The 15,148-nt window shown below is 34.0% G+C and overlaps 1 protein-coding gene across 3 annotated transcripts in view; it reads right to left on the bottom strand.

Annotated features, from left to right (window-relative positions):
- Window positions 1–8,498: 8,498 nt before the first annotated feature.
- Kcnt2 (potassium sodium-activated channel subfamily T member 2) overlaps window positions 8,499–15,148 on the bottom strand; it is a 353,892-nt gene continuing 347,242 nt past the window's right edge. For 2 of the 3 annotated variants that reach the window (XM_075988159.1, XM_075988161.1), the window contains one exon: window positions 10,690–10,923. In XM_075988159.1, the coding sequence (XP_075844274.1) occupies window positions 10,812–10,923 (112 nt within the window). In that variant the 3' untranslated portion in view covers window positions 10,690–10,811. Of the gene's footprint in view, window positions 10,924–15,148 lie in introns of all 3 variants that reach the window. The other variant, XM_075988160.1, reaches the window with a different exon arrangement.

Here is a 15,148-nt window from a genome sequence, read left to right as displayed (position 1 = left end):
AAAGAATAAAGATTATTTTTCAAGGATAAAATTAGAGGAAAGTAATAAAAGAAAAGAAAAATGGAGACAATTGAATTACTCGAATAGATATGCAAATAGAGTATATCAAAAGGTTCTATTTTAACATTTCTCAGTTATATAGGACACAGAACTGTCAGTCACAATTGAGGATGAAGTAGAAGATACTGGAAAACTGAAAAAGTACTCTGAAGCAATCCTTTATAAAGAAAAGTAGATGAGGGATAACTAATATATGGGTCTTGCCCGAAACAGTAAAACACACTTTGAAATGTTAGATTAAGTATTAAAAGTGAACTGTTCCAACAGATATTCTAATCTGGTTAGTTTCTAGAGTAGTTAAAAAAACAAAAAACAAAAGCTTTACACCATAAAATTCTAGTGAGTTTAAGAAACCAAATTTATTTCCCATTCACTTCATGACTTTGACTTTCAGGTAGAGAGGGAGTGTGTAGGTGTGCCCCATTTGACATGATCTCTTTAGAAACAAATATACAGGTTTGTTTTTTTTACAGGAGAGGATGGAAAAACAGATTACTGATATGTTCAGGATTTTATTTTTCCAACTAGGAAAGGTAATAATCAAAATTCTACATGTCGTGAATTGATCACAAGGAAGCTCAAAAATACAGAAGAACATGTGACACATGGAAATAAAAGCATCCCTCTTTTCTGTGATGCATAAAGACACATATGAGACAAAAGCTAAAAAAAACTATTAGTAAAGATTAGTAACTATTATATTATTAAAGAGAGAAGGATACTTTCAGTTACACTAATGGAGTTAGGACAATGATCAAGTCTAAATACTAGCCTTGAAAGAAAAGATAGATAGTTATAGTTTTATCAATTACTATAACAAAATGACTGAGGATGAGTAATGAATGAAGAAAAATATTTATTTAGCTCATAGTTCTGTAACCAAGAGTATGATGGTATCTGTTAGGAACTGCCCACATGTCTCCCAGTTTGCCTTCACTGACTCGGTGGCAGCAGGTATGTCACACATGCACCCTTTAAAAGGTCCCCACCATCATGGACTAATCTCTAGCTGTTGCTCTGGCTCTCTTGGTTTCTCTTTCAGACTACTTATCTCTCTCTTGCCCCTGCTCAGAGGTGGCCTTTAGTCATCCCTCCCTCTCCCTGCCATAAACCCCCAGTGTGAGATCTGTTGTACGGTGTGTTTTCTGCAGTCTGTTGCCTCGGGCTTCTCTGGTATTCTACTGAATATCAATGCCCCTAATATAAAAGCACCGACTCATATAAAAGAAACGTTACTAGACCTCAAGGCAGACATCAAACCCCACACACTAATAATAGGAGACTTCAACACTCCTCTCTCATATTTTCTTACTTTCTATAATAAACAAAGGGAAGAATGTTCTGAGCTATCCAGTTATCTACCCTGGCTTACCTTCAGTGACACAGCTCCATCAACTATGCTATCATCAACTGCCAAATGCAACTCTTTAAAAGGTCTCCACTATCACCAACTGGCCTATAGTTTTTTTTCTCTCTCTGTCCCTCACACTGTCTCTGTCTGCCCCCGCCTCCATTTTGCTCTCTCTTTCTCTCTTGTTATCACTCAGAGGCAACCTTTCACTTCTCCACAACAGCCAATCTCTTGCATGAGAAGGTTGTGTGGTGTGATTTCTGCAACATTTCTTGGCCTGATCCAAAAAGACTCTCTTGAGAGAGCAGAGCAAACACCATAACAGGCTACTCAATCATCTTTCAGAGATCAGTAGCCTAAGACTGAGCAAGCATTTTCTGAAAGAACCATGAACAATGGGCAATCAATCTTCAATGCCCGTGACTGCAGTGATGAGGGAAATAGCATGTATCAAGTCTGGGCCATTCCCTACAGTATCTCACGGCAATGATCAAATAGGGACAAATACTGCATCCTGCTTTAGACCTTGACCATGCATGCCCAAATAGGGAAGAACTCTAGACACCCCATCCAGCCCCTGGAAACCCCAGCCAGTGAAAAACACAATAATGTAGCAGGCTTTTGCTAAAACAATGATCTAACTGTTTCTGAAACTTCTCTTAGCTGTGCTTAAAAGGACCATACATGCTAATTTTGTAGTCTTCACAATTGTTTACAAGTGAACAACGCTGGATATGCCAGTATAAAAAATAAACATTCTTGTTGATTGTATATGTGTTTTTCTGTGAGACAACTTGAGGTCCCTAACACTCTTCCACCTCCAAAACCCTAACAATAGCTCCAGTTCTGCTTCTGATGAGGGCTACATACTCCATAATAGGAAAATTAGATACAATAATTTGTCACTTGAAAAAGGGCTACCTGTAACAGAAAGATAGAAAGCGTTTAGGCCACTTACAAAAATCTACTCTCAAAATGACTAAGATAGTCTTATCTTACTCAGAAAAGGTTTAAATGAATCTCTGGAGAACCAACAAATCCCAAAAGAATGGCAGTATTCAGTTCATGACATAGTTATCTACCATTAGGTTCTGCTTCCTAGAGTACCTGATACCTCTCAGAAATGTTTGCATTGAGATCATGTATCTATAACATGAATGTTTAAAGTAAACCATATTCACATAATAATTAAGGTTATTAAGTATTGTGGAGATAGGAAATGTATAGAAGCTTTCACCGAGGGGAATGGGTGGCTGGAAAACTATGTGCATACTTACACAAAGAGAAATTTTGAAATTTTCTAAACAAACACACTATGGGATTTATAGATACTATAAATAATGCCACTTATTTTCCAGGCCAGTTGAAAAGGAATGCAGTGTGTGTGTGTGTGTGTGTGTGTGTGTGTGTGTGTGTGTGTGTGTTTGTATGTTTGTGTGTGTCTGTGTGCCTGATTGTCTGGGTATGCATCGAGCGAGTGTGAATGGAGGATATAGGTGGCCATTATTCAGTCTATACATTTAGGTATTGATAGAAAAATCGTTATATAGGACAGAATCAAACAAAATACAGAGGTTGAAGGTGATGGTAATTGGAGGTGGGAATAACATACAGTCTGGCAGAGATTTCAAAGCAGAAAGGAAAGAGTGGCCCATGACTTTCTGTGGAGAGATAAAATATATGATAATAAAGGACACGTGAGACCAGATATATGCTCTTCTCAAGTACAGTGTCAATGACTACTTTCAGAGTCATCGCACTGATGAAATCATCTGGTCTCTGATAAAATCTCACTGGCTGTATTTTAACTAATCCAGGCTTTCTTGGGGAAAAAATACTAAACTAATAGTAAATCTGTAATAGCCAAACAGTGTTGTAATTAATACAGTTTTACATTATTTATTATTCAGGTTGGGAATCTGGGAAATGAAAGTGTAGTCTCCATTTAAAAAATGGCACCCAACTTTCAGCAATGTACATCTACATAAACTCTAAAAAGGCTTTAAAAAATAAAGGTTACCAGTACATGCTCACCTCCCTAGACCTGGATGGAGGTGGGAGGACCTTGGACTTCCCACAGGGAATCCTGACTGCTCTTTGGACTGGAGGGAAATGGGAGGCGGTGAGGAGGTGGAAATTTTTAATATAAACAAATAAATAAATAAATAATTTGTAAAAATAAAATAAATAAACTTTGGTAGTCCCAAAAATACGGGAGTCAAATGGAGCTTCATGGTAGCCAAATTTTTTAAGATAGGTTCTGTTTGCTGGCGGCAAGCAAAATCACAGCTTCTTTAAAAGATGGTAGCACAAATAGCTATCTCTTTTACCAGAGGCCCTGCTAACGAGCATTTTTTGTTTGTGACCAGAGTGCTACAAGTTGCTTAATAAACTCACTGCACCTCTCGAGGTGGGGCTCGCAGAGGTGGTGAACATACCTGAACATACTGTCCAGGCAGTGAAATCTATTTGTCAATTCTAGAGTTTTGGAAGTTGCTTACAATGCACTTCCTGTTTACTTAGGAAATATTATATTGTTCTGGGGTCTTTGATAGATTTGAAGACAATTATAGTTATGGTTTTCGTTAGTTATGATAAAAATAAATTAGATATTAAACTTTCCAAATACAAATAGACAAAATACTGTGAAGTGTAATTCTTGCTTGATACGTATTTTGTTACATGTAATGTTAAGCCCAAGATTCCATGCATTTCCTGCTATTTATTCCTGATTACGGATGTGACATGAGCAACTCCTTCAAGCTCTTGCCACTGTGATTTTCCTGTAGTAGTTGACTGTAACCTAGAACTATGAACTAAAATAAGCGTTTTCTCCATGAAGTTGCTCTTTTCAGGAGCATCAGGAAGTTGCTGCTCTGTTTAGTGACCAGTCACCTTCCCCCGTTTAGTCAGGAGTTGAGGGCTGAGGTCCTGCCAAGGGTAGGTACATCCATACATGACAACATCTGGAGATCAGGCCAATATTGTACACACAGAACAAATTACTCACCCTTGATCATCATCGCTGTCCTGTGGCTTACACTATGATGGTATTGGATGAATTACAAAGAAACAATTGAGTTCAGATTCTGGTGAAATTGCCTTCTGTCTATGGTGCAGAAAGATATTAAATTATTTGGCTCAGTCATATCTAGGTTATATGAACTCAGTAATGCTTTGGTGGTATTCTTTTTAAAGAAATAAACAAACAAAGTGCTAGGGAAATTGAAGGGTGTCAGGATCATAACTAGGTTAATACTGAAAATTTGTCTGAATGCTCAAATTATGTGGTAGGACATATTTTCTTTTAACAAGGGCTCTCTAATAATTTTATAAATCTTACAAATACTAATCTAAAATGCTAAACCATTGCTTCTGTGGGTCTTTAGCAGTATTACTACTAGATGGTTATCTATAGTACATATATATTAAGTATTTTACCAAAACTGAAGCAAAAAAAAAAAAAACAACAACTATAGAACAGTCCTAAGTCCCAAAATAACAAGGCTGACCTTAAACTTAGAGATTTGCCTGTTTTTCTCTTCTCAAGTCCTGAGATTAAAGTCTTGTGCCACCACTACCTGCTACTAAAATACAATTTAAGTAAAGAAAATTATTTCATTAAATGACTTAGGCTTCTTCAGTTATAAACTGCCATAGAAACGATCTTGAACTATAGTGTGATACTAATTAACATTTTCATTGAACATATAAAGTTGAGGAATTTAAGAGCTATAAATATCACAAGCATATTGCTAACTGCATAACTTAATAGGTAAATTCCTGGTTGTCAAAATATGGTCTGAAATTTTTATATTCTGAAACAACCAAAAAGAAAAGAGTCTGATTAACTTAGTATTTTTAATTTGTGCCAGTGTCTCTAAGGTGACTGCATTGGATTACCATGTGTTGCCTAGTGGAAGGAAAAATCTTGATTTGTCTCAAGAATCAAATCAGAATTGTTCACTCAACTTGGAAGATACAGCATGTGTCAAAGTAAAGTGCTTTCCCCTTTAGTTAGCAGCAAGAAGACAAGAGCGGACACTTTATTATCCCTAGAAACATGTTTTGCAATTTGTGTTTCAGTCACTTCACATTTAAGTTTCTTACCAGAAACTTAAAAGTCAATTAATTAAAACTTTATCAACAGTTATATTATACTCAGCAGAGGAACATTTGAAATCATAGTGTTTTCTCATGTAGTTACTACTTTCCTTACAATTTATGTAACTGTAGATATCTTAAAAAACAATTAATAATTACATATTATTCTAAAGTTTTGATTCTTCTTCTTCTTCTTCTTCTTCTTCTTCTTCTTCTTCTTCTTCTTCTTCTTCTTCTTCTTCTTCTTCTTCTTCTTCTTCTTCTTCTCTTCTTCTTCTTCTTCTACTTCCTTCTCTCTCTCTCTCTCTCTCTCTCTCTCTCTCTCTCTCTCTCTCTCTCTCTCTCTCTCTCTCTCTCTGAAACTGACCACAGCTTAGGTGTCTTTCAACTCTGTAATTAAGAAATGACCACAGTTTAGAAACTCTGTAATTAAGACTTTGGCTTTCTTGCACTGTGAGCTGACTTTCACATTGCCTCATCCCCAGCAGCATGGCTTAGATTGGCTCCCTTCCCCACTCTCTTCCTTCCAGGCATCTGCAAGAGTACAGCTTACTCGCCATGGGGTTGCTTTCTGAACTATAATTAATTTCCCTCAAGCCTCTCTTTGAGTATCTTTGTAGTCTTTGAGTTTTTGTTAGTGAGTGTTCTTAAATTCTTTTACTGTAATTAAGAACCGCTTCCTGTTTTCCCAGGTATCAGATAGTGACGGCTGAGACTCTTCAAGACTCTTTCTTGACTTCTAATACTTTAATTTGCAGAGAAGAGGCACCTGTAAACGAACCAGTTGACAATATCTGACCAATAGTATTTCATATAAATATTATCAACCTTTTTCAATTTAAGATTTATTATTTATTATAAAAGTAACCTCAATTCATATACAAAGTAACTTTCAAAATCTACAACTTTATTACAGCATTTTATTTTATGTAAAATTTAATTGTAATAGGGATAAGGAATGTTAAATCCAATAAATGTGTAGATTATGTAATTGCTTTTAAATGCAAAGAAAAAAGCAGCAAAATTCTATTTTGTTTACAAAGTCATTCAAGCCTAGGGATACTGTTACAGTTTCTGTAAGATGCTAAAATAATAATTTAATAATATAATTAAATAAATCAGGTTTAAGTTGATAGTTTTCAACATAATAAATACATGCAAAATAAATACAATATGCCTAAAAAACTTGTTTTTAGTCCATGTATTGTTTGATAAATTTCTGCTGTACCTCTGACAATATTCAAAGAAAATCTGTCCTGATGTTCACATCCTTTACAACAGTGATAGCAGGAATCCCAAACTTCGAACACAATGTCTCTGTGAATCAATGAAGGCCAAGGCTCCAAACAATGTACTGTTTTCTTTGTTTGAGTCCATTTGTGTTTTAAAAATGCAATTTCTACCTAGTTTATTACTAGTCTCTGATGTGGTAATCTTGCTTTTGAAATCCTTTTGGCTAAATTCGGTGGGTTGCTTTTCTTGGCATACACATAACCGTAAGCAGAACTGCAGAACTGTGGCCCTGCTCCATTCCATGTCCAGTTTGATATGCTCTGATTTGATTAGTTCCGTGCATCACCTGTGGTTTCAGTTTGTATTTCCCCTCATTCTGTTCTTAGATTTGCAAATACTGGTTTCTTTTCTTGGGTGACCATGTATGTTGTACTGTTTCTTCCTGCTGGGAGTAAACATCTCCCTAGAGTTAGTGTCCAGACTGGAATTTGATGAAGTAGAATAATGCTGATACATTTGCTTCTGTTTGTGTTTTGTCAAATCCAGGAGTTCAAGTTTTGAACCAGGGTATAAGTATCATAAATTAATGTTTTTTTTTTCTAAAGGAGTTTTTTGTCTCTTATCATTCTTTCACTATGGTGGCCAAGTAGTCTCTATTCAGGGCAAACGGAAATTGCTGGTGGTGAAGAATTAACTCAAGGGAATGCAGAATTAGACTGGTTAGCAAAGAGAATGTGAAGATTATGATGTAGTATGTAAACAGTATACACAGCATTAGAGTCAAGAAAAAGGGTTCTGGGGGAAAGTCTTCAGACACATGCTAGGTTAATTTGAAGGCAGCACTGTGGGATCTCACACAATCATTGCTGTAGTAGATGAATTCTCTAGAACTCTGATCCAAGGTTCTAGGTAAAATTGTCCTGAAGCATGCTTCACCAGTAGCACTTCTCCCAAGATCCACTTCTCTATGCTCAGAGTGTCTCTGAGTCACTATGTAATAACCTCTGTATATTACAACAGTCCTTGCCCTAAGTATAGACCACGCTGTAAAATCTAGAGTGGTTTTGATTCCCAGATATCACACTGCTCCAGTAGCCAGTCCTTAGAGTGGACAGAACACGTGTTTCCAGGGACTGTTTAGACCCACTGGGTTTCTCCACATAATGATTAGGAAATATGAAAGACAGCATGAAATCTCAGAGAATATTCAGCCCTACTGTTCCTGTGACTTTGTTCTCTACTTGCTCTTTCTATTCTCATGGCTAAGTCTATGTTCTCATTTAGTAATCTTCGAGGTTCTTCCAGGAGCCATAGCAACAGAAACAGGTTGAAAAATGTCTAGTGTTTGCCTGAAAGAAAGGACCACTCAACATTTAAAACCATATTAATTTTCACTTAGGTAGTAATTTTTCTGGATTTTATAAATGAGCATATCAGGACTTGACACTTTGTTTTGTAAAATATAAAATATATCATTCTTTTGGTACTCAAATAAGTTTATTTCCTCCCCCACACCCTCTTTATCATTTTCTTCCTGTTGTGCATATCTTTTCTTTCTCTACCCATCTTTCCCCCACAATAACTTTCCACAGACTATAGTGTTAAAAAGTAATCCAACAGTATTTTTCATTCTCTTTTATACTGAGTAACTTTCACATTTATTTTGGGTTTAATATTTAAAAATGAGAAAATACTTTAACAGTTTCAAACATAAGTTGTGAAAACAGAGATCTGCCATAAAAACAAGAGATTTTCATCATCATCAGAAATAATTTTATTATCTATTTTAAAGCAGTTCAGTAAAACTAGTAGCAAAAATGGCACATAGACAATAAACCAAACCAATTCTCAAAGGGCTAAGTGCACAATTACTTCATGTGCAAGTGTAATCATTTTAAAAAGGCAACAGTTTGTTGAAAGTCTTTTATAAGCATCATTTATTCTTTAAATAATTGGAAAGACTATAAACTATTATTTTCATATCAAGCAATATTAATTCTGTCAAATATTAAATTTGGGCTAATATTAATAATCAAAAATAATTATTTTAAAACTTATGAAACAAAATTTTTAGTTTTATAGGAAATATAGTCATATCCTAGCTGAAAATTCCAGTCTTAGCAACCGTCATAATGTAAAAATACTAAACTTCAGAGCTCATTGGGAAGGAGAAGACATTTAAAATCTGACATTTATTCTTAAAAGAACTGTAATGGAATAAAAAAATGTCAATCAAAAGAAATATCTTACTTGACTACTGATAACCAAAAGTGAAATAAGTCAGTATATTCAGTATGTTTTATCTATTCCATACAATAATTCAATCCTGCTTCCAATTTTAACATCATGTGGAGTTTTTCAGTTGTATTTCACATAGATAACATACACGCTTGCATACAATCATGACGTTTGAAGGCATGCTCTCAATTTGAAGTAACTTGCTCAAACCAATCTTCTTTGAAGACTAAAGCACCTCTCTATTTTGAGGGAATCCTTCATGCTTTTCTTATTCTAAATTATAGGTAATGTAAAGTACTGTAATAAAATACATACTATATTCGCCTGTCAAATTGTAAAATGACTAGAAAATTTAATTTCACATTTTATGTTTGTGTTTTTTGTATAATTATTGGGAGTATGTTAGGTTTCATTTTCTTAAAGGAATTTATTTTCCTTTTCTGTGATCTGTTTCATTATGGTAAGGAAGGAAAAATTTCATTTCTTACATGGACTATTTTAGGGTGCAAGTGTCATGCTCATGAATAAATAAATTGATAGAAATCAAAATTTTTGTTTTTGAAATGCACTAGTCTATCTGTAATGGGAACAGTGTACTACTCTATTTGATTTGGCAAAATGTGTATACATTTATTCTCTCATAAGTTTTGTTGTATTTATGATGAGAAAAAATAGGGAATAAAGACAAAAGTACTATATTAAAATTATCTGACAAATGCTTAATAATTCATATTAAAATTAAAATAGAAGATCTATCTATATTAATAACATTTTCCTTACAATGTTGAAGTATACATATGTTTGAATATTTTTATATTAAATCAGATTTCAAGTGTAAGTCTTTAATATCAAAGACATTTGGAGAATGCTAAAGGTTTTAAAGTGTCCCTGTGGTCCATAAAATGTATAAATACTCTTCCTTTAAGCTTGGACCCATTTTCTTAGTGAAATCTTCTATATAGCTAAATGAAAAATATTAAAGCCTACAGCAATATAAGACATCATTGCCCATCCGATATTTATGGGAGATATTCCAGTTCTCATATTAACTGAAAAGATATGCATTATTTTCTCTATGTAAGGTTATTTTTTAGGAGAAAATATATTTTTTTCTTAAATAAATGCTTCTCAGCATAAAATGTGCATTAGATATGAAGCTACCAAAAAGCCCAGATGACTAATAGTTCTTTGTGTTTTAGTTTCTTCTGAATAATTAAACATGCTATGGATATGTTGGCTTCTAAAATGAACACAATAATATATGGACAGACAGACATAAATGACTCTAATGATCTATTCTGAAGAAAACTATGATTCCTAGACAGAAGTCACCCACAGAAGTTCGTTTTTAATCTCTCGATAGAGATAAGCATACATTCTTATTGGGTTCAATTTTAGAAACAGCAAAGTTAAACAATATAATGACATATTTAATTATAAGGAGGAAAGCAGACTTCAGTGCCCTTGTGATGCACTGAATATGCATGGATTTCTTTATTTTTATAGTCTTATTAATGTTTTAAAACAGGATGCATATAATTCTGATAGTTCTTGAACAGTTAAATATCAGATTTTAACTTCTGTATTTTATAGTCATTTTCAGAATCCCCCACTGCTGAAATTTAAATACTAACCAGGGAAATGTCAATAAATACCACATTAAGTTCCAAAATGATCTGTACTTCTAAGAGAATACATTTTTTTTAAATAGAAGAAAGGTAAGAAATTGAATACATTCCAGTCAGTTTCGTAGGACCATCACAACATTTTCGTGATTTCAAGCAAGATCCCTGTAGTGAAAATAAGGTCCCTTATTTTCTTTTCATCAGAGTTGAGTTTCCTCCCGAGAATCTTGAACAGCAGCATTGCAGATGCTGTTTTTCCTACTGGGTTCACTGTTTGGAAGGTAGGACAGTGGATCTGGTCGGATCAAGTATCTACCAAAGGAAAACAAAGCAGGAAGCTATATTAGTAAATCAAGGTAACCTTAATTCAGGGTGTCACTAGAAATATTCACTAATTATATATTCTATCTGTAAGTTATCTAAGATGTTACTTTATAAATAACCAAAAGAAAGGTTCACTGTAATTAGCCTGATATGATTAAATGGCAAATTCTAATGAATTAAGTTTTACTCTTTCCAATTTGGTTTAGGCTCCATAATTTATTTATCCTTTCAACCTTGTCCCATGAATGCTGGCTTCTATTACATCATAACCATCGTTATGTCAGTGCTTAATTACTCTTCCACTTATTTTTATCATTTATGCAATTAAGAAATTGTTGTAATGCCAGGTGGCAGTGGCGCACCCCCCTTTAATTGCAGCACTCGGGAGGCAGAGGCAGGCAGATCTCTGTGAGTTCGAAGCCAGTCTAGGCTGCAAGAGCTAGTTCCAAGACAACTCTAAAACTAAACTACAATGAAACCCTGTCTTGAAAAACCCAAAAAAGAAAGAAAGAAAAAGAAAGAAAGAAAGAAAGAAAGAAAGAAAGAAAGAAAGAAAGAAAAGAAAATTTTTATAGGTGGTTGGAAAGTCTTTCCAGTTTGTGAAGTTAAGTATCATTATGGAAAATATTATGGCTAGATAACATTTGGATTATTTGGAAAATTGTTTGTCTTGTATTTAACATAATAATACTGAAGTATACAGGCTTATTTATATGTCTTTACTTATTCCTTATGTTTGTATATTGGTGTCATTTTGTCTAATTATCTAGTCCTAATTGGCTTGGAACTTGCTATGTAGGGAAGGCTAACTTCAAAATTATGGGGATATTCTTTCCTCTTTCTGGAACTTCTTTGGTTAAATGCAAGAGTCAACATGTTAGTCTTTAAAAATCATTATTAATAAGTTCTAGGAGTAAATAAGAAAATGTATATTTGAAAAACACAAATGTTTCAATAATATTTGGATTTCTCTGAGGGGGATGGTTCTTCATGCTGTGAAATCATATGTGATTAGTACATGCTACCAGTTCAGTATACCGTGTGTGTAAATTATGGAGCAGATGTAAAGAAGAAAATGGATTCTAAACAGCCCATAAAAAGAAGAGAACTGGATAATACTTTATCAAAGGATTTAGGGTTAATCCTTTTTTAAAAAAATAGACTTGATAAATCAAAAGCAGGAAGATAATGACAAACTAACTTAAATAGGGAGGGACACATACCGAGGAAGGTAGGTTCCTGGTACACTTTTAAAAAGGAGTTTAACTAAACATCTGGATAGAACAGAAAGTAGTGGTAGGTAAAGTCAGAAATAAAAGCAACACAGAGATAATGAAGGTTATTAGACAATGGCTTTCTAGGATAGTCATGTTTCAGGTGAAAAAGAAAGGAGAAATCCATGTTACTATAATACCTTTACAAGGAAGTAAAAAAAAATAAATCAGGAAGCTAGTTTAAAAACAAGTACCTAACAATGGTTATACTCTTTAAAATGTAGGTGGAAAAAATTTTCATAGAGTACATCATAATAAGTACGATGAGAGGAACCTAAAAGCATCTCAGTCCAGTTTCTTCAATCAAATGAAAGTTTAAATTAGTATCCTTGGATCCATTAACAGAATTTCACTGTCTATGCACACCGCTTCTAACTACTTAAAATTTTAATAGCACTGTAGATCAATGAGGAAAACTAATAGCAAACTTCAAGCCATTTAACGACTTTTCATCCAGTGATTTATTGTTTTAGAATCAAGTTAATGTTGCTCTTTCATTTGGAATGAACTTCTAGAAGTAAAATTTTAGAAAGGAAGCACACAAAGTACAAGTATAATTCACTATCCGCTAAATCCATTGATGTGACAAACACTACAAGTCAGAGTTTGACAGAGCACATTCCTTTGGCTCTCCTTTGATCTGCTACATACCATGGTAGATGTTAGAATGTGCCATAGCTTGAGTTCTGCTAGGCCTTCTCTCAGGGCCACGAATGTAGTCACTGCAATAGTATGAGGAACATATTTTTTGTGGCACTTACGTTGATGTTTTGCTTAAATTTAATAAAAATGAGAGTGTTCAAAGAGTAGGAAATTTCTCTCAAGCATTCCTGGTTTATTGTATGCTTTGTAAAAAAATGCTCTAGTTATAGCTTGGAAAGTTTCATATTTAATTTGAAGTAAACATACATATATGTATATAATATAGTGTTACTGCCACACGATTTATCCTTTATTTGATTTTTTCAAGGAAGAAATAGAATAACAAAAGGGTAAATACTTTGTGATACTATTTACTTGAAAACGTGCTAGTAAAAGAAAGCAAATAAAGATAGAATGTAGGCTAACGAGTAAGTGCAGAAGTAAAAGTAGGAGGGTAAGATGATGGAGATGGGTAGCTTAACCCATCTATGGTGCAGGACTTCTTTAATGCACAATAATATGATCCAAAATTGAACTGTGACAACTTCTCCATTGCCATTGGAAATATTTAAAGACATTAACTTCTATATGTTAAATGTATGAACTGTATGTTCATTTTATCCCAGTAAATCACTTAAACGTGTCTTCTTTTATACTATAAAGACATAGAGAGTAATAGAATTAATTCTTACAAGATCCACAGAACCCAAAGAGGACAGGAAGAAAAAGAAAATTTGCAAATGGGATCATAACAAGACAAAAAGCTTGGCCAGTCAAAGAATAATTAACAAAGTATAAACTACAAAATGGGAGATAGTTTTTGAATTATTCATTCAACAAGTTTTATAATATCTAGAATATATAGAGAGTCCATCCAACTTAAAAACAGCAAAATCCCAAAGGTATTAATGCAGTTAAAAGTCTACAAATGACCTGAAGCAAGTTCTCAGACAAATTCCTGGTAAGAATAAAATTGTTTAAACAACATTCAATCATTAGATGAGTACCAATCAAAATAGAGTGATTATTGTTTCACATCTTTTGGAATGGCTATTATATAAAAGATCAGAGATCAGATATTGCTAGAGATAAAGACAAAGAAATATTCATTTACTACTGATACAAATTTTAGTTAGTGTAGACATAATTAAAACAATATGGAAACTCTCTTTATAGAACTAGAAATAAAAACACATGTGATCCAACAAACTACTACTATGTATATAAAGATAATCAACTAAATCAATAAGAATTTTATGGTTAATTATATCATGTATTAAATTGTGCTAACTGACATTTATATGATATTTACTTCATCAATTGCTCCTCAATTACTTCTCAACATATAGAAACTTCTTCAAGATATACTGCATTTTAAAAGACAACACAAGTATAAAAGCAGAAACAAAACCAAACCATCATATTTTGTTGTTTTTCCATCAGTACAGTGGCAGCACCTGAATCTATAGCAGTTTCATTCAGTTATTGTGGCTCGGCCATTACTGTCCCACTTCTCTGGCAGCCGCAGTGTGTGAAATTTATATCCTGTTTGGTCTAGCTTCTGCTGCTGCCACCAGATGCAGTTTTCAAGTAAATCTCTTTAGTTCTATTTATCAAGAGGACTCAGGAGTCAGAGGCTGCGGTGCAAACCTGCTAGCTCAGAACATTTGAGGAGCAACTAGCTGACATTCCCTCTTCAAAGACAGTGTCATTCTGCAACAGCAAACTTAGAGAGACCACCATGCTCAAAGTCCTTTCTACTGCTTCCTGTGCATCTCCCTATCTTCCAGACTCCCTCTGATTTGCTATGATTAATTTCTGTCAAGGAGTTGCTGGCTCTGCCTCCTGACCCAAGGTTGAATTTATTTACTTAATACAACTGCAACCTCAGGATTAATACTGTGATCAAAGATCCTGTAACAGTATTTCTCTTATCTGATCAGAAATATCTTTACTTTTATGTGTTTTGAAATTTTATTATTAAAGGGTTGCCGCATTAGGAAGATTGACAACAATTTTAGTGAATGTAGTTCCTCTTTCTACCCCTTTCCTCCTGTATTACACTGCATTTTAATTTTCCTTGTGGAAATTTTAATATCTTTACAAATATATAGTGTTAGAAGCTTCCCTTTTTCTTTGAGCTGTTCTCCAACATAGTATAGATTTTGTTTTACAAATGTATATTTTCCTAGAGAATAGAAAATGCTACTATTGTGTCAATTAACAGAACTTTTTTACATAGGAATCCCTATGCTCATCAGAAATATCTTTTGTCAAGCATGCTCATCAAAATAACA

The sequence above is a fragment of the Microtus pennsylvanicus genome, chromosome 10, assembly GCF_037038515.1.
Source record: "Microtus pennsylvanicus isolate mMicPen1 chromosome 10, mMicPen1.hap1, whole genome shotgun sequence".
Lineage (NCBI taxonomy): Eukaryota > Metazoa > Chordata > Mammalia > Rodentia > Cricetidae > Microtus > Microtus pennsylvanicus.
Note: the sequence above shows the minus strand (reverse complement) of the source record. Positions and strands in the feature narration are given on the sequence as shown.